The sequence below is a fragment of the Bos indicus genome, chromosome 19, assembly GCF_029378745.1.
Source record: "Bos indicus isolate NIAB-ARS_2022 breed Sahiwal x Tharparkar chromosome 19, NIAB-ARS_B.indTharparkar_mat_pri_1.0, whole genome shotgun sequence".
Classification (NCBI taxonomy): domain Eukaryota; kingdom Metazoa; phylum Chordata; class Mammalia; order Artiodactyla; family Bovidae; genus Bos; species Bos indicus.
In genome coordinates, this window is record NC_091778.1 from 29,515,347 (window position 1) to 29,539,821 (window position 24,475).

The following is a 24,475-nucleotide window of genomic DNA, read 5'->3' on the forward strand; positions in this document are numbered from 1 at the left end:
AAAACTGTATTCCCTTTCCTGTCCCATCCCTATTCTCCTCAGGACTGAGGAGGATCAGAGAAAAGGGGGGGCACTGAAACCAAACAGGACCCTTTGGGGCCTTCCCAGTACAAAAGCTCCTTCATGTTCCATTTCTTCTTTGTAGGAAAAAAAGCATTAGTCACGTGAACCTTCCCCAAGCTCCAAAGAGCAGGATCAAGCAGTTAGTAATCAGGAACAGTCACAGGATGTGGGGTCCTCCTGAAGGGACTCAGATAATGACATCACCCATCTCTTCGAGTTGTTCTGCAGAAGCTAAGACTCCCAGCAGGTGGAGGATGGTAACTGCAGACTGACTGTGAGCACCAGACCCCAGACTTGCTGGAACCCAGAGGTCAATGAAGGAGATGCCCAAACATCACATGACCTCACCACCACCGTTAGCAGGAGGTCCATGAGCTGGTGAGGCACCTATGACCCTCTCCCCTACACTGTCTTTAAAATCTCTTGCCTGAAAGCATCAGGGTCTTTGGGTTTCCTGAGTAAGAGTTGCCCATTCTCCTTGTTTGGTCCCCTGCAAGTACACCCCAACTTTGCTGCCAACACCTGGCAGCTTGGCTTTCTGCCCTGCCAGGACAGGAGCCCTTGCTCCGTTACACTCCCTTTCCAGAGAGAAGTCCCTTTGGCGGGGGCCAGCCAGCTCCCCTCCCCTTCCCATTCCTTCCCCTCTGAAGCAGATGATGGTCACGGGGAGGCTTGGGGACAGGGCCAGTTGGCCATATTCCCCAGACCTCTGTTTTTGGGTTTTCTGAGGTCGGGGGGCAAGCCACAGAGGCTCCAGTGGAAGGCCTGGAGGGTGGAGGGGAGCACCAGCCACGCGGAAGCTCCCACAAGCTTCCTGTTCCGCCCACTCCCCTCATCCGAAGCACAGCTGCCCCTCCCTCCCTGAACCCTCCTGCCGTGTCTCCGGCTCCTGGGCCAAGTGTGGGCGCTCAGCTCTGTAATCTAGGCCAGGCCTCTGCAGACGCCCACCCCTCCAGGCTTGGAGGCCATGAACTACCGTGGGTTTCTGTCAACCCTCTGAGTCCAGCTTGTGGCCGTGGGTTCCAACTCACTCTCCATCTGCTCCACTTCACGTCTGTGTTTCCTTCCCAAATACCCCATTCTGGGGCTTCAAGCTCCAGCATCAGCCAGGAAGACATCATGTTTGCAGAGACCACTGAACCAGCGCCCACCCTGCCTGAGGTCAGACCGTGGGGACAAAGCCGTTGCTGTCGGTCTGTCTGTCTGCATCCCCCTCCTGCTGGGTCTGCTCCTGACTGCATGGACTCTACAGGTAGGATCACTGATGGGCATGACTTCACGTGGTGCGACCTCAGGTCCTTGAAAGTGTTTGGCTCACGCTGAAGCGGTGGTTCTCAAACTTGGAGCTTGTACCTGGAGACCTTGTTATTAACAAGGCACAGAGGGCTTCGCCCCACCCCCCCAAGTTTCTGATGCTCCGGTCTGGCATGGGGCCTGAGAGTGTGTCTCTCTAGTAAATTCCTAGGGGACATTGATGCTGCTGTCAGGCGGTGAACACAAAGGTGAGAGGCGACCGCTGCCCATGACCACTGCCCCCAGCAGGATCCGGAGATAGGGGCATTTCTGAAGACTCCCCTGGAGATAGAGGTCTCTCCTGTGGAGCATCTTAGATCACAGGGAGGAGCCATGTTGCGGCTGCCTCCTCAGGTGCCCCAGAGGGAAAACAGCACTGCCTCTACCTCCTGGGAGGCAACCTGGCCAGGAGGGAGACCAGCTGGGGACAGGCAGGCCAAACGTGACTCCCGACCCTGTCATCTGGAGCCAGTGTCCATGGGCAAGTGTCCCATTTGGTAATTCAGGGCTGATAGGGCTGATGGTGTCCCATGGTTTTCACCAGGATGACATAACCTGAAATATATGCTCAATGAATGCTGCTTTTTCGGTCCAGTCTCTGACCTGCCTTTTGCTCTTGATGACTGAGAACGGTGCTGCTGAGTTTTTGACCATAAGTACAAGGCTTCACGGGCTTCCCAGGTGGCTCAGTGGGCAAAGAATCTGCCTACAATGCAGCAGATGTGGGTTTGATCCCTGGGTCAGGAAAATCCCCCGGAGGAGGGCATGGCAACACACTCCAGCATTCTTGCCTGGAGAAACCCACGGACAGAAGAGTCTGGTGGGCTACAGTCCATGGGGTCACAGAGTCCGACACGACCGAGCACACATGCCGTGAGGCTTCCCGTTCACCTCCACTCAGTTCAGGTTTGCTGGTTTGAAGCCATCATTCCAGCCTAAGGTGCTAAGATGCCATCACCTGGAGGCCTGCCTGCTACTCCTACATCAGCGTGGCTGATACCATACTGCAGGTCTTGGGGACCAGTGGGGACAGCGGGAGGGCAGGGCTGCCTCCTGAGGTCAGGGAAGAAAGAGTTCCTCACTCTCAAGAAAGAGTTGCCCACTGAGCCACCTGGGAAGCCCGTGAAGCCTTGTACTTATGGTCAAAAACTCAGTAGTCAAACCCTTTGCTGCTCTGACCCGGAAAGCTGCCTCCAGGTTTCCGGTGAGTTTCTGCACTCCAACTGGAAACACCAACTTAAGAAAAAAATTGAGGTAGCAGAGGAGAAGGGGCCTATGTCCTCACTCCACTGTATGTTGCCATGTGGATCCTTCCTGTGCAAACAGCAAAGCCTGCTGCTGTTGCTGCTGCTAAGTCGCTTCAGTCGTGTCCAACTCTGTGCGACCCCATAGATGGCAGCCCACCAGGTTCCCCTGTCCCTGGGATTCTCCAGGTAAGAACACTGGAGTGGGTTGCCATTGCCTTCTCCGAAACAGCAAAGCCTAGGAGACATCAATCCTGAGCAGCCTAAGTGACTAGCTTCCAGAGAGAGTGCTTTGGGGGGTTCTTCCCTCAGTGTACCCTCTTCCCCATGAATAAACCACCAAAAAGAGAGAGAACTTAGGAACAAAGTTCTTATAGCATTTAATGTCTTCAGGGATAGGATGGGCTGAGGCCTGATGTGAATAACAGGGATTTCACCAGCAGAAGGCACGATAGTGGATGGGAGTATGTCCCAGGGAGCTGGACTGGGCTGACTGGATGGCAAGGTCACCAGCAACTTCCTCCCTCCCTTCTCCATCTTGGAACATTCTGGAACCACGGCTGCTCTTCAAACCCGGATTTGCTGTAGCTCCTTCTTCTTCACCTCTGCCCAGATGTCTGACAGGTCCTGGATAAACTGCTGGATCTAGCGAGGCCAAAGGACTGCAGTCAATCCCAAGCTGGTGACAGGCCACCCATCCAAAAACATCTGGGCATAGCCTGCTTGTAAGGAGTCACCATTTCCTGTGACTGAGGTCACTTTCCCTCATTTGATAATTATTCTAGTTGATGTGGAGAATCAGGCTTAGCAGACTAGAAGCAATGAAGAGGGATGGAGGTGGGAACCCCTAGAGGCAGACGCAGTGAGAGGATGAAGTTCAGGCTCACGGTCTCACAGGGATACAGTGGGGAGGCTCCACAGAGGACTCTGGGGATAGAAGCGTCAGCAGAAAGGAGTCAGCCAGGGTCGGGGCAGATGCCTCTCCACTAGTTAATAGCCTTCAAGCAGGTTAATTTACTTGAAACCCAGAACAGAGGCACATTATGTTAATGCTGAGTCATCATGGGAAATTTCAATTTTATTTACTAACTGTAGTTGTAAAAAACATGCAATCGTGGAGATAGGAGGGAGGTTCAAGAAGGAGGGACATGTGTATACCTATGGCTGATTTATAGTGATATATGGCAGAAACCAACACAACATTGTAAAGCCATTATCCTCTAATTAAAAATAAATAAATTTTTAAAAACAATATTAAAAAAGGAACATGCAATCAGTATGATACAGTGGAAAGAGCACAGCCTCGTAAGTTAGAAGACCTGTGGTTCTGCATCAATAGATGAATAGATAAAGAAAATATATGTATGTGTGTGTGTATATATATACATGGATACACACACACTGAAATATTACTCAGCCATAAAAAATGAAATAATTCCATTTGTAGCAACACAGATGGACCTAGAAATCATCGTACTAAGTGAAGTAAGTCAAAGACATATATGATTATCACTTATATGTGGAATCTAAAAATAGTACAAATGAACTTATTTACAAACAGAAACAGACTCACAGACATAAAAAACCAACTTATGGTTGGGTACCAAAGGGGAAGGGGGCAGGGATAGGGAGTGTGGATTAACTGATGCACACTACCATATATTAAACAGAGAAACAATAAGGACTTACCATTGATACATAGCCCAGGGAGCTATATTCAATATCTTAAACTATTATAATTGAAAAGAATTTGAAAAAAAGAATATGGATATATGTATTTATCCATTCATATATACACACACACACACAACAGTCACTTTGCTGTACACCTGAAACTATTATAACTCAACACTGTAAATGAATTACACTTCAATTTAAAAAACAAAAAAGACGACGTGGGGTCCTGACACAACTCTGAGAAAATCACTTCATCATTCTGGGACTCAATTTCTTTATCTTTAAAAAGGAAAGAGGGAGAAAAGGTTGGCCTGGATGGCCTCTTAGATCTCAGTCCGACAGTTTCTCCTTTTCAAGAGTGTTCCAAAAGACTGTCCAAAACTCTCAACAACCTGCTAGTTGCTAACACTATTACGATTACCAACATAATTCCTATTTTGCAAAAGAGGAAACAAAGAATCAGAGTAACTTTCCCGAGGTTACAGAGATGCCAAGTGCAGTATTTCCCAAACTATGTTCTTATAGTAAGTCATCACACCCCCAACATGGATTCTGTGGGCAAGCAAACTGTAGAAACCTGATCAGCTTGGAGTCTCAGGACAGAGCCACAGCAAAGGCACTGTGAAGTTCTGCATTTTAAACCCAGAAAATGTCATTTGTTTTCTAAATTTTTTTAGTCCACATGCTGTGCTGTGCTACGTTGCCTCAGTTGTATCCGACTCTTTGCAAACCCATGGACTGTAACCCATTAGGCTCTTCTGTCAATGGGATTCTCCAGGCAAGAATACCTGAGTGGGCTGCCATGCCCTCCCTCCTCCAGGGGAATCTTACTGACCCAGGGATCGAACCCTTGGCATGTGGGTTCTTTACCACTAGCGCCACCTGGGAAGCCCCTTTTTAGTCCATAGAGTCCATTTATTTTTCTGGAGGAAACTCAATCACCTTGGGATTCTAGGATTTGCCAAGCACAGTTTGGATTTTATTCAGAGATAATAATGCTGGACCTTGCACAGACAGTGAGTGGAATGCAAATTGTCTTGGCCTTTTGCAGAATCACTTTCCCTGAGTGGTACCCTGCTCCCAGTTCTAGATGAGTTGACTCCCTTCTGAAGCCCACAACGTGCATCCATTGTAGGGATGCTACTGAGAACATAATTCACTGAGTGTCTCTGAAGCTTCTGTGAAAATTTTCAGCTAGAGGTTAGGTGCTGGGAAAGGATCTCTCTCTCTAAGCAAACCTTATGTTTTCTTATTTTGGTTCAAGAACAGTGTGTTGCTTTTCCTCTGGTTATAAGGCAGCTCAGAGCCAACTTCTTTTCCTGTCGAACGACTGTCCTTTAGAATCCAAGAACCAAGAGTCCATACATCTCTCTCTTACCTTGACCTTAGATTTTAACTTATATTTACTATAAATGTAACATGTATTATTTATAATACTATTTATATATTTATCTTATATAAAGTTTCAACTTATTACAATATTTTCCTAGGTCTTTATTTTCCATTTTTCAGGCTACTTAATCACGTATATGTGTCAATAGGCTCATATCCTACAGGAATCAAGTGGGATATTTAAAAATAACATTTGGGCATATGAGGAATTCCTGTGCAGGCAAGTCAAGGTTGAGAACAGGAATTCCCTGGTGGTCCGGAGGTTAGGACTTGGTGCTTTCACTGCCTGGGGCCCAGGTTTGATCCCAGGTTCGATCCCTGGTTGCGAAATTAAGATCCCAAAGGCCATGCAGCATGCCCGGGGTTGGGGTGGGGGGTTGGGGGGAGGACAACAAATGGTCGAGGGAGTCTGAACACTCAGAATTTGGAGTGGATGGACTGTAAGCTACTATCCGAACAGGGGGTGCTCGGGCAGGGGCCATGGGCTGGAGATCACCACCTCCTGCCCCATCTCTCTTTACAACAGCTAAAGGGGAGGTGCCTGAGGACGCCTCGAGTCCTGAGACCCTACAGCAGGGAAGAGGGGCCTGCAAGGCCAAAACTCTTTCTACAATAATGCTAAGGTGTTACCTGTCTTTTGTTACTTCTGCTACTTGTCTTTTGTCTGGTGAGTCTACGTGGACTTTTACCCAAGTGGGATGTTCCCATCACAGAGGCTATCGTGACAGACTGGATACAGAAGCAGGTGTGAGAACCCACCTGTCCTTCAGGAAGCAGCATTTTAGGGATTTGCAAAGTGTTGAAATGCCACCCATCCCACAAAATACTTTTTGAAAATGTATTTTTCATTAAAACTGCTATTTATGGGACTTTCCTGGTGGTCCAGTGGTTAAGAATCCGCGTTCCAGTGCAGGGAACGTGAATTTGATCCCTGATCAGGGAACGAAGATCCCTCATGCAAAGTGGGGCAACTAAAGCTATGTGCGTCAACTACAGAGCCCAGGCACTCTGCAGCCCTCACGCCAGGATGAAAGATTCCACGTGCCGCAACTAAGACCCAAGGCAGCCATGAATAAATACATCTATTCTTAAATATGCTATTTGTGTTAACATGTTTCTTACTGTCATTTTAAATGAATTAAATAGTTTTAGTTTTTCTGCTTGAGTTTCCCATAAAGTAAATATCAACTGATATAACCCATATAAACAAAAGCTCTTTGGGGGTCTTCAACAAATTTTATGAGTGTAAAGGTATCCTGCTACCAAAAAAAGCTTGAGGATCGCTGTTTCACAACAAACTTTCTTACAAACTCCCTTTACAGTCTTTGGACTGTTAATATGAATAATTCAGTTCTAACATGCCTTACGATGCAGGCTGATTCTTTGGTTTAAGGAAATTCTGCTGGTCAGTGGGTGAAATTCTTTACATTTCATGAATTTCAGGTTGCTGGGTTTTTGTGTTTTTTTTTTTTTTTTTCTGGCTGTGCTGTGAGGCTTGCAGGATCTTAGTTCCCTGTTCAGGGACAGAACATGGGTCCCCTGCAGTGGAAGTGCAGAGTCCTAACAACGGGACCCCCAGGGAATTCCCATCTTTTCTCTTTAAAAACAAACAAACAAACAGACAAAGCACTTCTCAGTCAATTGCTTTCATTGGCTTGTGTTTCATATTCATTCACTGAATACTTATTGAGTGGTGCCTACTATCTGCCTGGCATAGTTCTAGAGGCTGGGGATACAACAGAGAACAAAGCAAACAGAAATTCCAGCCTTTAGGAGCCTACTTTCCACTGTTTCATGGCAGAGCTAAAGGCTAAAAGGATATGCCAAAAGGATAAATAATTCGTCATGGTTCTCCACATGTCACAAGAAGCATGGTGCAGAGTTTCCCAAGTTAAGGGATGCGGCTTTCCTTTGGTCAGAAGTGAGATTATTCCAGGGGGCACACAGACATGGCATCAGACAGCTTTGTATGATACACGGGGAGAACGTTAATTCCTTTTCAGTTTCCTTTCAATTACTTCAAAGAGAAAAATCTCAGAATGGTACTAATAAGACTGATACTGTCACCCCCTTGCTAATTCCCGCCCCTGCAGATGTTCTCTTTTCCCCAAGGATGGGCCCCAGTTACAGGCCTTCAGCATCTCACTAGAACTTTGTAAGACTCTTGTGCAGCAGCTAAAGAATTCAGTAATGGGTTTCTCTACTGACCTGTTGATGGGGCCAACAGAATCTTAGCACTAATGCAGTGGTTCTCAAAGTGTGGAACCCAGACCAGAACTATCACCTGGAAACTTGCGGAAAATGAAAATTCATGGTTTCTCATCTCAGATCTACCGAGTCCAACACTCTGGGGCTGGGTCCAGCAACAAGCTCGAGTCCCCGGGCGATTCTGAAAACTTGAGGACCACTGCTCTTTAGCCCTCAGGCCCCCCCTCAACCCATGGGGAACCATCATGGCTACTTCCAGCCTGCCTGCCAGGCACTTGGGCTCCTCTTACCATGTCCAGCTGTTTGTGCGTGTCCTCCAGGGACACGAAGGTCGCCTCCTTCAGCTGTTTGCTGACGATCTGGAAGAGGTTCAGCGTTGCCATCTTAATGGTGCCAAGCAAGAGTGTCTTCTTGGCGGCGGTGTTCTGAATGTGCGCCCAGCGAGATTCCTGGGGAGGGGAATGAGGGCGGGGTGTGAGCGCTAAGTGCGGGTGTGTATGTGTTTTTGTGTGCGTGCCTTACCCGTGTTTGTGTGTGTGTGCTGGTATGTGTGTCCCTTACCTGTGTGTGCTGAGGTGTGTGTGTGTGTGTGTATCCCTTACGCGCCTGCCTGTGTGTGCGTGTCTGTGTCTATGTGTGTCTGTCTGTGTCCCCCCCGCCTGCCCGGCACTCACCCAGATAATGACGTCGCTGCGGGCACGGTCGAAGCGCATCTGCAGACGCGCCAGCTCGTTGTTGTGCTGCAGGATCTCGTCGTCCTTTTCCTCTTTGTAGCGTGCCAGCCGCGCCTTGGCACGCTCAATCTTCTCCTGGCCCTCCTGTGCCGACTGCATGAGGTCGTGGTGCATGCTCACCAGTGTCTTGTAGCGCGCGATCACCTCGTGGATCTCCTCAAACTGCACGAGGGCGGGGGGGGGGGGGGGGGGCGCCGGGCGGGGTAGTGGTGGGGTTTGGGGGCTCAGGTCAGTGCACCTCCGCCCGAGGGGGCCTCGACCCCACTCTACGCCCCCAGCTCCCACCCTCTGCGCCTCTGCCTGGTAGGGAGGCCCTGGGCTAAGTTCAAGGGCCAAAGGCTGTAAAGCCCTCGGAGTCTCTCCTGCGCCACACCACCCCCCCGAGTTGGTACAGGCCGTGGGTCACATGGTGTGGGTCGTGGACCCCGGTGTCGTGTCGGGAGCATGTGCACCTGGCTCGGCAGGTTCTCTGGCTTGGCTGCACTTTATTGGAATCACCTGGGAGCTTCAATGAGGCCACGTGCCAGGCTCCACCCTCAGAGACCCGGATGAATAAACCGGTCTGAAGGGTCCCCATATGATTCTAGGGTTGAGCATTGCTGGGTGGGGGCGGGGTAGACTTTGCGCTGTCTCGGATGGCAATCATGAGCCTATTCAGCAGGAATGCACCACGAACCACTTAGTAGCCAGGAAGTGTGCTAAACGCTAGGGACAGAGCAGGAGATAAGACAGCCAGACACTGCTTTTAGGAAGCCTTACCACAGGCGGTGGCGCGGTAGGACACACAGACAAGTAAACAGTCAGTTACGACACAGAGTGATAAGCCTTATCGGTGACTGGGGGATGGGGCCGCGGCAGAGTGTTAGGTAGTATCTTGCACCTGGTGCTCTCGTGTTTGTTCAGCAATGGCTGAGGCCTCCCTCCGGGGCTGGAGAGGGCGGGTACCAGAGGAGCGGACCCGGCCAGGCTCAGCCACCCTTCCCCCACACACAACGCGTCTCTGACCCTAAGCAGAACAAAAGCCCTGCGACCTTCCCTCCCTTCAAGGCGCTGTGAGCACCAGCTTCAGGATGCCAACTCATGCCTGGGGGATTTATCAACACGTGCCTTCCAGCCACCCAGGGGACACTCCCTGAGTGTTCTCTCCATCTCATGACATTTCCAGCAATAGACTGGTGTTCCGGGAACTCGCCTTTCCAGCAAACACTTCCTCTGTGGGCAAGAGCCACTTAACTCAGTATTAGAGGAGATAGGGACTGCCAGAAGAGGCTTCTTCAGGGAAAGGGTGGTTAAAAAATGAGACCAGAGGTATGAAGAGAAGATGGCCGAGCAAAGGCAGGTGAGGAAGTCGTACAGGTAGACAGAACAGCCTGGATAAAGCTGATGAGGTGTGTGTGGCATATTCAGGATGAGCAAGAGAGTTTAGTAGGAATGGCCCAAGTTCAAGATGGGGAGAGAGAGATCACCCTGGAGAAGTTTTTAAAAAAGTGCTCAGTAAACACTGAGGAGTGTGGATTGCATCCACTGGAGGAGTGAGCAGAGAGATAACTTCCGGTCTGCATTTCTAAGAGGTGCAACAATATATAACAGTTAAAAAGAATTGACTAGGAAGGTGGGAGGGAGGTAAAAGGGAGGGGCCATATGTACACATAGCTAATTCATGTTGATGTATGGCAGAAATCAAACCAATATTGTAAAGCATTTATCCTTCAATTAAAAATAAATTAATTTAAAAAGTGGGCTACATCAGAGCAATCAGGACTACCACTCCTAAACTTAACACCAATTTCAAAAGCACTCAGATACCAATTTGAAGAGGCTCCCATTATCCAATGATGGGACCCTTTGAACATCAGTAAGAATAAGTGCAAAGGATTGAAACATATCAAATATGTTAAAAACCCATGAGTTTGCAATAATACTAATAACGTTACAGGGCACTTGTCGAGGATGCTGGAGAACCAACTCATTATTCTGGAGACTCAAAGAGTCAAGCATTTAACAAGCTTTTGCTTTATGGCTAATATAGTCACCAAATAGTTGATGAAGGGAAGATTCTCTTTCTGAAGTCCTTTTTCTTCTTCCTACATTTTGGCCATGCAACACAGCATGTGGGATCTGAATTCCCTAACCAGGGATTCCCTGTGCCCCCTTCAGTGGAAGCACAGCGTCTTAATCACTGGACTGCCAGGGAAGTCTCTATGAAGTCCTTTTCTTGATGGTGTTCATAGTATTCTAGCTAATAACTGAAGAAGGGAGCTCAGAACATTCTGAACACCTTAGAAGGGTCTTTGGCCCCCTTTCAGTATCTGCCCCCACCACTACCAAGAAAACCAGAATTGTGACTTCTATCCCCAAAGATTCATTTTACCTGTTTTTACACATATCAATCACCGACTCAATGGAGATGAGTTTGAGTAAACTCCGGGAGTTGGTGACGGACAGGGAGGCCTGGCATGCTGTGGTCCATGGGGTCGCGAAGAGTCGGACATGACTGAACAACTGAACTGAACTGAAAAATTTCAATGGGATCATACAGTATGTCTGGCTTCTTTTGATCAGCATAATAATGATGTCTAGAACACCTGATAAACACACCAACCAAACCTGGAGTCGGGACCTCGTTTGGACCCTGATTGGAACAAACCAGCTGTACTAAAAGTGTTTGTACAACACCAGGAAATTTTGACGTCAGCTGGATATGGGTTCATGGGATTGCAGAGTTGGACACAACTAAGCGACTGAGCAAGCAGACACATGTGATATGGGTACTGTGGATATGTTACAAAGAGCTCTAGAGTGATATACTGAAGCACTTATGGGTTAAAAACATATCATCTGCTTCACAATAGCAGAGATGGGGATCTGACAGTAAGTTGATAATTGTTGCAATTAGGTGATGAGGAGATCGGTCCTGGATGTTCATTGGAAAGACTGATACTGAAGCTAAAATTCCAATACTTTGGCCACCTCATGCGAAGAGTTGACTCATTGGAAAAGACTCTGATGCTGGGAGGGATTGGGGGCAAGAGGAGAAAGGGACGACAGAGGATGAGATGGCTGGATGGCATCACTGACTCGATAGACATGAGTTTGAGTGAACTCTGGGAGTTGGTGATGGACAGGGAGGCCTAACGTGCTGCGATTCATGAGGTCGCAGAGTTGGACACGACTGAGCGACTGAATTGGACTGAACTGAATGGGCATTCAGTAGACTATTTTCTTTACTTTTGTATGTTTGAAATTTCCCATGATACAAAAATTTTTTTAAAAATCATTGATTGGAAAAAAGCCATAAAAGGACATGTACATACTATTCATAGCTTATGGGTAATGTATTCTGTTGCCCAAAATAATAACAACAAGCTTGATGGGAATTCCCTGGTGGTCCACTGGTTAGGACTTGGCGGTTTCACTGCGGGGGCCTGGGTTTGATCCCTGGTTGGGGAGCTAAGATCCTGCAATCTGTATGGTTTGGCCAAAAAAAAAAAAGAAGGGGGGAAAATAGGAGAAAATAATTCCAATTTGATAGAGCTATGGTGGATACTTGGGTGTTGTTATATATTTTGTATAATTTTCAGTATGATTTAAATATTTTGAAAGAAATAAAGGAAGAAAGAAAGAGAAAAAGATTTTGAGTACGCTGGCTGCAGAATGCTGGACAGGAATAACACAGAGCTGAACTCCTAAGAAGTACGTCTGGTGGTCTGAATGAGGAAGGGGCAGGGGCTGAATTCCAGAAATACTTAGGAGAATAGACCAGATCTGCTGATTGATGGCTTCGGGGATTGAGGGAGGAGGAGTCAAGGGTGAGGTCTGGGTTCTGGTGAGGCTGTGGGTGGGTGGTCATGCCATTCACCAGCAACGGACCCACCAGCAGCAGGGTTGGCCTGGGGATGGCAAGAAGCAGTTATGGACTCGGTGAATTAGATGTAGGGGCCTGAGCTTAGGAGGGCGATATGGGCCAGCAAGATCCAGACCAGTCTCCTTGGTCCTAAGACACATTTTACCAGCTCTAAATCTGAGTCACGTCTTGTAATCAGTCTACTGCTTTAATGTAGTAGTCTTCCCTCACTCCCCCTAACCCCCAGAAAAACCAACTGTTAAATGAACAATTTCTCATATAGTAGGTACCTTAGAATGCAGGAAATAACAGATTTGGGGCTCACGCATAAATAAACTAGGTTAGTGGTTCTATATGGAAATTGCCAGGACTTTTAAAAAAGCTGTGTGTGCTTTGTCTCCCTGAACCCCTCTCAGGACATGGACTCAGACTCACAGCCCAGAAGGCACACCTCGTACCTTGTTCCATCCTGGTGAGGGGCCCTGCTGCTGTCACATGTGGGCGTGGAGGACACAAGTGGGTGGCTGTCGACATGGGTGACATCTATCAGAGGCCCAGGGAATTGCTCAGGGAGAAAAGTGGAGGGTCTGGGACAAAGATCCAAGGAACTTAAGGAAGAGGAGCCCCAGAGGAGCCTGAGGAGGAAGGGCCAGAAGGGAGGAGGAAGAGGGAGGAGCCCCATAGGAAAGGGCGCAGGAATATTTCAGAAAGGAGCATCAACAGTGTCAAATGCCACAGGAAGCATGGGTGGGCAGAGAGCTGGGCAGTTCCCTTAGCTCTGGCAACAAGGCACCTTGATAAAAAGCAGTGGTCAGTGGCCTACAGAGGGGTGGTTAGACACAAAGGCTCTGCCACCTACAAGCTGTGCAACCCTGAGCAGGTTACGTAACCTCTCTGAGCTTCCAATTCCTCCTCTAACAGGGTGAGATGATGGCTTTCCTCGGGGGCCTAGCGAGCAGACTGAGCAAGGTTCCACTTGCAGCACGCAGCCCAGGGCCCAGCATATGCTAAGTGCCCAGCTCTGCACGAGGCTGGTGTGTCCCAGTCTCTTTCCCTCCCTCTGCCCCTGTACTCTCAACGTAGACCAAAAACACCAGAGAGGAGGGGAAGCAGGGAGAGTGTGGACCACATCAGACAGAGGCAGGCAGAGCTGGTTGCTGGTGCTTCAAAACAAAACCTCGAACCTGTGACCCATATAGAGGCAGGCCCACAGACGTCATGCACACAAAGATGTACAACCAGGCCCCCACCCTTGAGAAATGAGTCCAGTCTCACCAGGGCCCTCTGCCAGCTGCCTTCCTCGTCTGGAGACCTCTCCCCAGAGCAGAGGGTCCGCAGCCCAGGCCCCTGGGGACGAGGCGGTAGGGCTGCAGAAGCCCGCCCCCCAGCCCTCCACACACCTCGGAGTTCTCCACCACCTTCTCCAGGTACTTGTTGAAGATGGAGTACTCCTGCAGCTTGGCACTCAGCCGCTGGTGCTCCAGTCGCAGGACTGCCATCTCCTGCTTGGCCTTGGCCAGCTCGCGCATGCGCTGCCTCTTGAGCTCTCGCTCCTTGTTGGCCTTCTTTAGGGCTCGGATCCGTTTCTGGTCATTCTCCTGGGGCCGGGGAGGTGGTGCCAGTCAGGCATGGGCCCTGCCCTCCCTGGGGCCCAGGATGAGGCCCCCACGAAGCTTCTGTCCACCTTGAAAATGGACGGGGGTGGCCGGGCTGCCTGAATGGGGGCGAGGTGTAAGGAGAAGCATGTCTTAGGGTTATGTGAGGCTGGTTGAGGGGATTTCTGTGATTGTCTCAGAGTGGACTCCAGTGCTGGTTCTTCAACTCCAGTGTCTGGAGGGGTGGGGTGAGCTGGGGGCATGGTTTACCTCTGTAACCCCAGGCGTCTGGCCCTGAGTGTGGCACGTTCATTCATTCATCATTCCCCATTCACTCATTCACTGGATAAACTGTCCATACCAACAACAGGCAAGGAAGCGGGAAATAGCACCCTAGAGGAGCGGAGACTGACAAGCAGAAAATGACAAACAGGGCAAGAGGAGGGGGCCACAAAGGGGGAAGCTCCAGGCATTGGTGAGCACCCAGGAGACCTCCCAACCCAGGATGAGGAGTCAACAGAATACAGCAGAGGCGGGGGATGGGGGGGCGGGGGAGGAGGGACAACTGCAGAGTGCGGTACCCAGGCTGCAGCAGGCCATGCCCCTTGGTACCTGGATGAACTGCTCAAACTTCTGTATGTGGGCTTTCAGCTGGGCCTCCTTGATGCCCAGTTCCTCCCAGCGCAGGTTCAGGGTTTCCATTCTGCGCTGAAACGTCTAGGGGTGGGGGGCAGCAGGGAGGGCGGGAGGGCCCCTGAGTGGGAACCCAGGAAGGCTCCAGCATCCCCTGTCCCAGAGCCCTGTCCCAGGTGCCCAGTTCCCACCCCCTGTCTGGTTCAGAGCAGAACATCTCAGGACTCTGGTACCCTAAGACTCAGATCTCTCCTGTGCTCTGATCTGATCCCAGGACTCTGGTACCCTGAGAATCAGATCTCTCCTGCGCTCTGATCTGATCCCAGGACTCTGGTACCCTGAGAATCAGATCTCTCCTGCGCTCTGCAGAGGAAGCACTGGACCATCACCAGGTTGCCTGACTCTAGCCACCACCACCCACAAAATGGAGGGCTGTCCTCAGGTTCTCCCTGGGAAGGGGTGGGCCCTTCCCATCCCTCACCCTGAGCTGCCCACCTCCTTCTTCTGCTCCATGGCATGGTGCATGATCTTGGCCTCCTTCTTCTTCTCCAGTAGCCGGACGGATGGAGAGTCCGACTGGTCCTCAATACTGGGGAACTTCCTACCCAAGACACAGGCAAGAAGGACGGTGGACGCTGAGCCCCAGGGGCAGGCCAGGGCTGGGAGGAACCCGTGGAGACAGGCACCCGTGGGGAGGGAAAGCACTCATCTGAGCAAAAGGGCTGGTGTGCTGAGAGGGAGAGAGGGCTGTGCTGGGGCCAGGGAATGGGCCAGGGAAAGCACTCAGCTGAGCAAAAGGGCTTGGTGTGCTGAGAGGGAGAGAGGGCTGTGCTGGGGCCTGGGTGGTTTGGGGTGCTGGGGGATGGGCGGGCCCTCTGACACTCACTGCAGCAGCTGCAGCAGCCGCTCCCCATACTGCAGCCGGAAGTACTCGGCCAGGTCCTCCTCCTCCATGATGCCCAGACTCATGGCGGTGGTGAGCTAATGGCCCAAGGGCCGAGTCTTCGCAGTGAAATGGGGGTAGTGCAGCTCAGGGGTGGTGACTGGGCTTGTTTCTCCCCTCCTCCTGCTCTTGAGGATTCCACAGAGGGCAAGTGTCTGAGAGACTCAGGGAAGATGGCTGGAGGCTGCCGATGTGCAGTTCAGGATGTGCTGGGAAGGGGCTGGGAGACCTGGTTACCTAGCAACAGGTCTCCGGGTTCTGTGAACCACAGGCAGAACTCAGGCTTTGCCCTCTGACCCCTGTCCCCACTGACCCCACTTGCTGGGGTCTGACTCTCTGCCCCTGCATTTACTCCCCCAGGAGCTCTGGGAAGAAGTTAGGCCTGATTTGATGCTGGTGTTCAGGGCCGGGACGCAAGGGCTAGGCATCCATGGCTGATGAGGGTAGGGGTTTGGTAGAGGTGACCTTATGCAGGGCAGCCTTGCCCCGGGGCCTCCCGGCTGGGCTCCCTTATGTATGTGTGTGTGTGTGTGTGTGTGTGTGTGTGAGAGAGAGAGAGAGAGGGAGAGAGAGAGGCAGGGCTGGGGCTGAGACAGATGGTTAAGAAAAGAACTGAAGGGAGGTACTGAGTTTAGTCAGGGATGGGGGTGGACAGAGAAGCATAGGGCTTGGGGGAGGCCTGAAAGGTGGGGGAAGAACCAGCAGGGGTGTGTGTGTTGAGGGGTGGGTGGGGGCTGGAGGGTCGGCCAGGGCAGGAGGGAGATGGGCAAGAAGTCTGGGGACTACAGAAGCTGCCCCCTGGAAAGATGGAGGAGGCCCCCTTGAAGGATAAAATACCAATGTCCTGTCTTGAGGTTGGAAAAATATGAAGAAATGCCAAAATGCGACAAAAATATCACATAAATGTTGACATAAATGTCAGATAGTGAACATGTCTGCTTCATGAAGCCTGCCTTCTTTGATCCCATCACGGGATGGTGCATCAGCTCATTTGCCCCGAGGTCCCCGTCTAAATCTGAGACCCTGTGTGTGAGGCGGACACCCTGGGGTCCCTGCCCAGAGGTAACGGCTGTGACCTCGAGCCCGCCGCTGCCGGCCACAGGCTCCCGGGCTTCGCCCGGTTCCCTCTGCTTCCCCAACCCTCGCCGGTCGCATGCCCTATACAGTACGTCTGGGACGCGGAGCCCGGGTGGGACCGGGGTTTCGAGCAGGGCGGCGAGCCCACTCCGCGGCATTGACGGTCCTCTGGCGCCCCCTGCTGGCCGCCCGAGCCCGCCCTCAATCCTGGCCTGGGGGGAGGAGGAGGAGACGTGGTCGGGGGCGCCGCCCACTCCGCCCTCTCCTATTCTTACCCACCAGCCTCCCCTCCTGAGCCAGCTTGACAGCCCCTACCCCACGCAGAACACACCCACTCCTTCAACCATCCCACTCCCGCCTAAGCCCCTCCACCGGAGATGGTTCCCCACCGGGAACTACCCCAAGAAACAGAACCAGCAGGGTAATAAGGGCACCAGAAAGTATTTTAAGTGCTTCGAAGGAGTGTGTTTCTCTCCTTAATCCCTAGAGTCTGGCACAGTCGATCGGGGGTTTCCCTCCTTTTCCCCCTCGAGGGTATGTAATGCCAGTCCTTGAGGAGGAGGCTCTCTGTTTCTTGAACGCCCTGCTTGCCGTGGTATATTGACACATCCTTGGTTGCATCTACAAATCCGGCGGTCCAGGGCCAAACTGGTGCATATAGGCAGCAGCTAACGCATCATATCCTGCCATGAACATGCCTGTGTAGCTCTTTCTGCCGCTTCGGTACCTTGCTCAGAAGTTGTGAGAATCTTCATCCCCCCATCACCCACCACCATCCCTTTCTGGGGTCTTGCCACCTTTCCCCGAGATGTGGGTGAAGATGCAGTGCTGTCTGGGGTTCACAGAAATCTGTACTCTCTCTGACCCCCCTCTTCTTCCTTTCCTGGGTGAGCCCAGCTTTCTTACCACCCCCTCACTCCCCACTTTTCCATCTTGATATTTGCTTCTGAGGCATCCAGGAAAATCTGATGGATTTAGGTGGTTGGAAACCAAGTTAGGCATAAAAAACTTTGTGTTTTCTGTTCTGTTCCATCCTCCTTCTGAGAGAATGATCTTTTTGAAAAGGGAGAGGGGGAAAATATCTGGAGGAAAAAATATCTAGGTTAAAGTCTCAAAAAATATTAATATTATCCTGCCATATAGAGCAGTCTAGTGCTATTAATAGGTATTCACAGAGTACTGGGTGTGAGGAACCACTTTATTTCTGTTATATTGCATTCTCTGTGTGTCTTATATTCCATATAAGTGGACTCATGCAAATAAACTATATTAAAAATGTTTCAAAACGGATGCTATGGAAACTTCCTGCACTGTCAGCTATATGATGATATTGATGCTAGCTGCTGTAACAAACATCCTCAAGCCTCAATAGCTTACCAAGGTCCAGTGTGGATTCTCCTTGGGTGGATCTTTTGGGAGATTCTCTCCTAGGCAGTGAAGGGTCTAAGCCCCTTCCATCTTGCAGCTCCATCATCTCCAAGGTCACTATGGAAGGGAGAGAGAGAAAGCAAAGCAAAGGCCCTTCTGCTCTTGACAAACTCATCGCCATGTCCATTCACTGACCTCTGGTGGGAACCAGTCACGTGGCTGGTTATGTTGCAAGGGGCTAGTGATGTGGTTTAACTGTGTTCCCAGGGGCATCAAACCAGTTTGTGCTGTATTTCTTTTGAGAATTAAAAGAATGGTTGGAAGTAAGCAGAAAGAGCTTTATAAACTAATTGTAAACAAAGAAGAAAAACAGGCCAGTCACAATCTCAAGAATGAAAATATCTGCAACTTGAAACTAATACAACACTGTACATCAACTATACTTCAATTAAAACCCCAAATTAAAACCACTTTATGACGTTAAACAAACAATTCACCAGGACCACGAATACAAAAATGGTTTAATATGAATAAAGTTAATTCTATCAATATGCCTCAGGAGAAAAAGACATGATCGTTGGGATATATGCCAAGCTGGCATTGAAAAATTCAACATCCATCCTGATTTTTTAAATTTCAAATTATTAGTGTACAAAGACCCTGTATATACTTGATAAAAAATATCTGAACCCAACAGATAACATTAAAATTTGCATTAAAGACATTCTTGTTGGGGCTTCGCTTGGTGGCTAGTGGTATAGAATCCGCCTGCCAGTGCAGGAGACACAGGTTTGATCCCTGGTCCGGGAAGATCCTGCGTGCTCCAGGGCAACTAAGCCTGTGTGCCACCACCACTGAGCTTGCGCTCTAGAGCACAGGAGCCGGAACTACTGAAGCTCAGGCAGCCTGGAGCCCGCACTCTGCAGCAGGACAAGCCAGCACATGGCAAGCAGACAGCAGCCCCTGCTCACCAAAACTAGAGAAAAGCCTATGCAGCAACAAGACTCAGGACATCCCAAATAAATACATAAAATTATTTAAAAAATGAAGACATTCTTATTAAAGTTAGAGACAGGACAGATTTTCTTCTGTCACTATGATCATTTAACATTGTTTTGGATGCTCTGGCTACTGCAAAAAGACCAAAAAATTAAGTTTCCTTCCTTTTTTTTCTTTTTTAAATAATGGCAGATGCTATGATCATGTACTGTGAAAATCCAAGAAAATGGTTACTTAATGAAAAATGGTAAGAATTGAATGTAATTTTATGCAATTTAAAAGGAGATTGGGCTTGACTTATATGCATGAACATATTTCTGTGACAAATTGTTATGAGACAAAAGCAAGATGCAGAACAGAATGTATAGTGTGACCTAGTCTGCCTGTGTGTGTACACACGTGTACATGCATGCGTGTGTTTGGGTGTGTGTGTGGTAAGTACAGTCCTAGGAGGATAGCACCATATTTCTGGAGACACCATATTTCTGGGAGTGTGGTGATGGTTATTTATATTTCTATATTGTTTTTTTTTATACAATGACCACATTACTCTTGTAATCTTGAAAAAAAAATGATAGAAAAAGATATCCATTCGTATTGGCAGCAGCAAAAGAAATTCTTAGAAATAAATAAATTTAGCAAGAAATATGCAGGATCTTTAAAAAGAAAATTTTTAAATTTTTACTGAGGGATATAAATGAAGAATTGAGTGGAGACTTACAGCATTTCTGAATGATGACAATATTGTAAAGAGGTAAATTCCATCCAAATGGAGTTAGGAGTTTGATGTGATTGCAATCAAAGCCCCAGACTTTTTTTTTCTCCCAGAAGCTGACAAAATAATGTCTTATTTGGAGAATTAGAGCACTTATAGGAATATTGAAAGGGAAGACTAACAAGAGAATGTTCACTGCGGCACACTAAAATGTGTTATAAAACTATGATAACTATGTTGCTAGCGTCATACTCCAGGCAGAAAAAACTCAATGATCTAAGGGCTTGGGCAAGTAATTTGGTCTTAAGACAGGGCTGGAATGTCTTAGACCAAAGACACTGGACTCTATGGAATCCCTAAAGATATTAAAAATCACAGGCTTGGACTTTTCTGGTGGTGCAGTGGATAAGAATCTGCCTGCCAACGCAGGGGATTCAGGTTGGATCTCTGGTCCAAGAAGATTCCACCTGCCAAGGAGCAAGTAAGCCCACACGCCACAACTGCTGAGTCGGTGCTGCAACTCCTGAAGCCCGGGGGCCTAGAGCCTGTGCTCTGCAACGAGAGGGGCCACCACAGTGGAAGCCAGCATACTGCAAGGAGGAGTAGCCCCCCGCTGGAACAACTAGAGAAAAGCTCACGCAGCCACGAAGACCAAGCACAGACAAAAATAAAATTAATTTAAAAAATTCACAGACTTAAAAAACACCTCTTTTTGCACTCTGGCCCCAAACAAAACAGGTTGAAACACACATCTGGAGGTCTGTTGAACCCATAGAGCCTCTTTTTGTTGAACCCATAGAGCCCCTTGATGCAATGAATCAGAATAGAAAGCCCAGAAATAGATCCGAGCTTATGTAAGTATGCATTGTATGCTCATGTGGCATTCAGCCAGTGGAGGAAGTGTGGACTACTCAACACGTGGTGCTGGGAGAACTAGCTAAGTATTTGGAAAAAAAGAAAAATATATACACATTTATTTTTAAAATAAGAATGTTATATATTTAAGGAGAATAACCTGAAGAGTTGATATATATCGACCTAGTGAAATGATAACCATGCTCAACCACAACTTAACATCGATACTTCACATAGGTACCATTTTTGTGTGTCTGGACCTGCAATCTACCCTCTTGGCAAATTTCCAGCTTTAGTACAGTATTATGAACTATAGGCACCATGCTGTATGCTAAATCTCTATTCTTATTCATCCCACGTAACTGCAACTTTGTACCCTTGGACCAACCTCTCCCTCTCCCCCAAGACTCCCACCGCTGGTCCCACCATTCCCCTCTCTATTCCTCTGTACTCAGCTTTTTTAGGTTCAACATATCAGTGAAATCATGCAGTTTCTGTTTCTGTCCAGCTTGTTTCTCATGGCATAATGTCCTCACGGTTCATCCATGTCGTTGCGAATGGCAGGATCTCCTTCCTTTGTGAAGGCTGAATAACATTCCATTGTCCGTATATACACCACAGTTTTGTAGCCACTCATTGGCTCATGGACACTTAGGTTGCTTCCACATCTTGACTACTGCATTAGTGCTGCGATTAGCATAGGCACACGGACGTCTCTTTGCCATACTCATTTCATTTCCTTGGAGTATATCCCTGGTAGAGTGATTGCTGGCTGATATAGTAGCTCTATTTTCAGTTTTCTGAGGAACCATTATACTGTTTTTCATATCGGCTGTACCACATAACATCCCCACTCGCGATGCACAAGGGTTTCAGTTTCTCCACATCCTTACCAACACCTGTTCTTTCTGAGTTTCTTTGAAAGGAGCCATCCTGATGGGTGTAAAGTGATATCCATTGTGAAATTATGTTATTTTTGAATTAGAAGAGTAATGAGTGAATATATTCTCATTGTCCATCATTCAAACAATGTTGATGCAGCTGGAGCCCTACTGATTCATCAATCTAATCCCATTTCCCAGTAATAAGCATGAATTCAACACATACTGACGTTGATGCCGTGGAGCAGCTGAGCCCGTGAGCCACAACTATGGAGTTTGTGCTCTAGAGCCCACGTGCCACAGCTGCTGAGGTCTGTGTGCCCAGTGTGCCCTAGAGCCAGTGCTCCGCAACAAGAGGAGCCACCGCAGTGAGAAGCCTGTGCACGGCAACTAGCGAGTATCTCCCACTTGCTGCAACTAGAGAAAAGCCCACACAGCAACAAAGACCCAGCACAGCCAGAAATAAAAATAAATCATATATATATATATAAAATACCTGGATCCCTGTGATGTGCCTGACACTCTCCTATGCTGGGGACACAGCAGTGAACAAAACAAGGTTCCCCTCTTACAGAGGTTGAATGAGCAAATAGGAAACAAGCCTCCGGTGACTCTATCTGGGGATGTTGTCTTCAGGACGCTGGTCCCACTAACACCATAAGTGACCATAAGTGGGGAGAGGGAGGGAACTGGGACAAGGAGCCAACTAGTGCCCACAGACCCAGGCATCTCCCATAAAATCTCCTCAACTGGGTTGTTTATTCTCCAGGCCCTGTGGGCCCAGGGCCTATGAGCTTTTCAAGAGCTTACAACTATGTCTGAAGCCTGGAAATGATTATTGGCTCTAGAATACAGAAAGGAAACCACAAAATGAAGAATAAATGTTTTAATTAAATGCATACAAACAGAGTATTCCAACTCCAAGAATTGTTAATTTTAGCGTTCATACAGCATTTCACACATTTGAAAGTAATCTGTGGATTTGATTTCCTCATTTCTCAAGAATTCCCAATTATGCACAGAGTTTTGGAAGAAAATCAAAGCAAATCACGAATTAAATGAGTTATTCATAGACCAAAATTTCAAAAGTGTATTTACAAAAATCCTCTCTTTCCCCCCACCCCCAAATTATATTTAGTGTTGATGCAAATTACACTTTGTGTCGATGGAGTGCATTTTTAATCTCTTTGCAGTGGCGGGGGGTTTAGGGCTGAGTCGTGTACCCGGCAAGGCTGGATTGTCTACAGATGGCCCAGGTAGGTTGTCACTCGTAGGACTGTGCAAGGCCGGTGGCCCCCCTGACCCCAGCCATCTTTGCACGGAATGATTCTGTTATTCCGTGTTGGCAGTCTGCTGAGCCTGAGGGTGACACGCGCCTTCAGAGGCACTTTCAAGGGCCTCTTACAGGGAAAGGATAACGCAGAACCTTGGTGGTATTCATCTCAGTGACTGGTCATGGGCCAGCTCTGACCTTGGTGCCTGGCCCCAAACCTCAGTGTGCTGTGGGACTTGTCCTGGACATTGTAAATGACTCCCTGCTGTGTTCTGATGTCTGATTTCTCAACACTGGTGTTTCTGAGAGGTAAACTTCCAGTGGTCCAGACTAACAGCTCTGCTGGGCAGCAGCAGAAACCGTCCCTTTCCTCCTGACCTTGATGTTCTAGGAGTGGCAGCTCTCTCCATCAGGAAGCTGACCAATGCTGTCTCTCTGCGGGAGCTTCTGCCAGTCACCATGTCATCACCTTGGGACAATCTGATGAGCAGGAAGAAGCTTCTTGTGCTCTGATCCAAGTTATTCCAACTATTCCATTATTCTCCTCGCCTGAGACTCCAGCTCTGACACTTTTTTTTTAACCTCAAATAAGTATTTCAATATTGTCATATGTCTGTCTTTTTTTTTTTAAAGACTTGTTTGATGTGAACCATTTTTAAAGTCTTTATTAAATTTGTTCCAATACTGCTTCTGTTTTATGCTTTGGTTTTTCTGGCTGCATGGCATGTGGGATCTTAGCTTCCCGAACAGCAACTGAATTTGCAACCCCGGCATTGAAAGGCAGTCTTAACCACTGGGCCATCAGGGAAGTCCCCACACTTCCGTCTTTAAGCATGAAACCTGATTTCTCTGAAGATAAAATATTGCCCTTGAGTACATATATACGCAGTAAAAGCATAAAGAACTACTGAGAATGATAAACTGTGAACAGGGTAATGCCGACTACCTCTGGTGATGGTGGAGACAAGGTTACTATATATTGGTCGTGAGTAATGTTTTAGATTGGGCACGGGGGACATAAGATTTCATTATATTATTCTGCGTAGTATGTTGGTAAGTCAGAAATGTTTAATAATAAATTAGAAAGAAAAGATGGCATCTGCTCCCATGGTGGGTTAATCGCATTCGTCAATCTCAACACTTGCTGATTTCTTCTCCAAGCCTCTTTCCAATCAGTGGTTTTTCTCTTTCTCTTGTGACATCTCTTTCTCTGCCAACAACGTCTTCTCGTTCCTTGAAACTTGATTGACATTCCACCCTCTAACTTGACATTCATTTTTGTTAATAACTCTCTCTCTTGTTGGGTGTCCCCCCCCAAAAAAAGTCTCTTTATCTCCTTGGAAACTGAGTGGTCTTAAAATATCTCAATGTCTCTTACCTCCCGCCTCCGTGTGTACCACATGGAATCACAGAATTTTAGAGCGAGGACAACCTGAGATCATCTATTCCAAACTTCTCATTACAGAGAAGAAAAGAATGGAGACTTGGAGATTAAGCTTCATTTTCAGTAACATCAAATGAAGCTGACCTCAGGTTTCCATGAGATTCCACACCAGGGGCTAATCTTTGGTCCTGTCCTGAGATGCTGCAGTGGTGGGAGGGAAGTTGATGGACACCTGAACCAAACACAAAAACGAATAAGAAAACCCTAGGAAAACTGAAAGAGGTTGGATCGCTCTCT

The 24,475-nt window shown here is 48.4% G+C and overlaps 1 protein-coding gene and 1 long non-coding RNA gene across 4 annotated transcripts; one reads left to right on the forward strand and one right to left on the reverse strand.

The window, feature by feature from the left end:
- Nucleotides 1-288: 288 nt before the first annotated feature.
- Nucleotides 289-23,481, forward strand: LOC139177544 (uncharacterized). 2 transcript variants are annotated; one of them, XR_011561990.1, is made up of 3 exons: nucleotides 289-441; nucleotides 1,158-1,315; nucleotides 23,186-23,481. It is a non-coding gene; the product is annotated as an uncharacterized lncRNA (long non-coding RNA). The 2 variants fall into 2 exon arrangements; XR_011561991.1 differs by lacking the exon at nucleotides 23,186-23,481 and adding an exon at nucleotides 2,683-2,963.
- CCDC42 (coiled-coil domain containing 42) lies at nucleotides 2,957-15,861 on the reverse strand. 2 transcript variants are annotated; one of them, XM_070773086.1, is made up of 7 exons: nucleotides 15,570-15,861; nucleotides 15,179-15,284; nucleotides 14,663-14,767; nucleotides 13,874-14,053; nucleotides 8,552-8,773; nucleotides 8,168-8,326; nucleotides 2,957-3,245 (listed from the first exon to the last, which is right to left on the reverse strand). In XM_070773086.1, exons 1-7 carry the CDS (start codon nucleotides 15,650-15,652, stop codon nucleotides 3,168-3,170), a joined length of 933 nt encoding a protein of 310 aa, XP_070629187.1. In that variant the 5' UTR covers nucleotides 15,653-15,861; the 3' UTR covers nucleotides 2,957-3,167. The 2 variants fall into 2 exon arrangements, with proteins under 2 accessions (XP_070629187.1, XP_019838161.1); XM_019982602.2 differs by having other exon boundaries at nucleotides 13,856-14,053.
- Nucleotides 23,482-24,475: the final 994 nt, after the last annotated feature.

What these genes read in the sequence shown, in the direction of transcription:
- CCDC42 (XM_019982602.2), bottom strand. Translation starts at nt 15,652, where the DNA reads ATGAGTCTGGGCATCATGGAGGAGGAGGACCTGGCCGAGTACTTCCGG. An exon ending in CGGCTGCTGCAGCTGCTGCA is followed by an intron (nt 15,285 to 15,569) that starts GTGAGTGTCAGA and finishes TGTCTTGGGTAG; the next exon opens with GAAGTTCCCCAGTATTGAGG. An exon ending in GCAGCGACGTCATTATCTGG is followed by an intron (nt 8,327 to 8,551) that starts GTGAGTGCCGGG and finishes TCCCCTCCCCAG; the next exon opens with GAATCTCGCTGGGCGCACAT.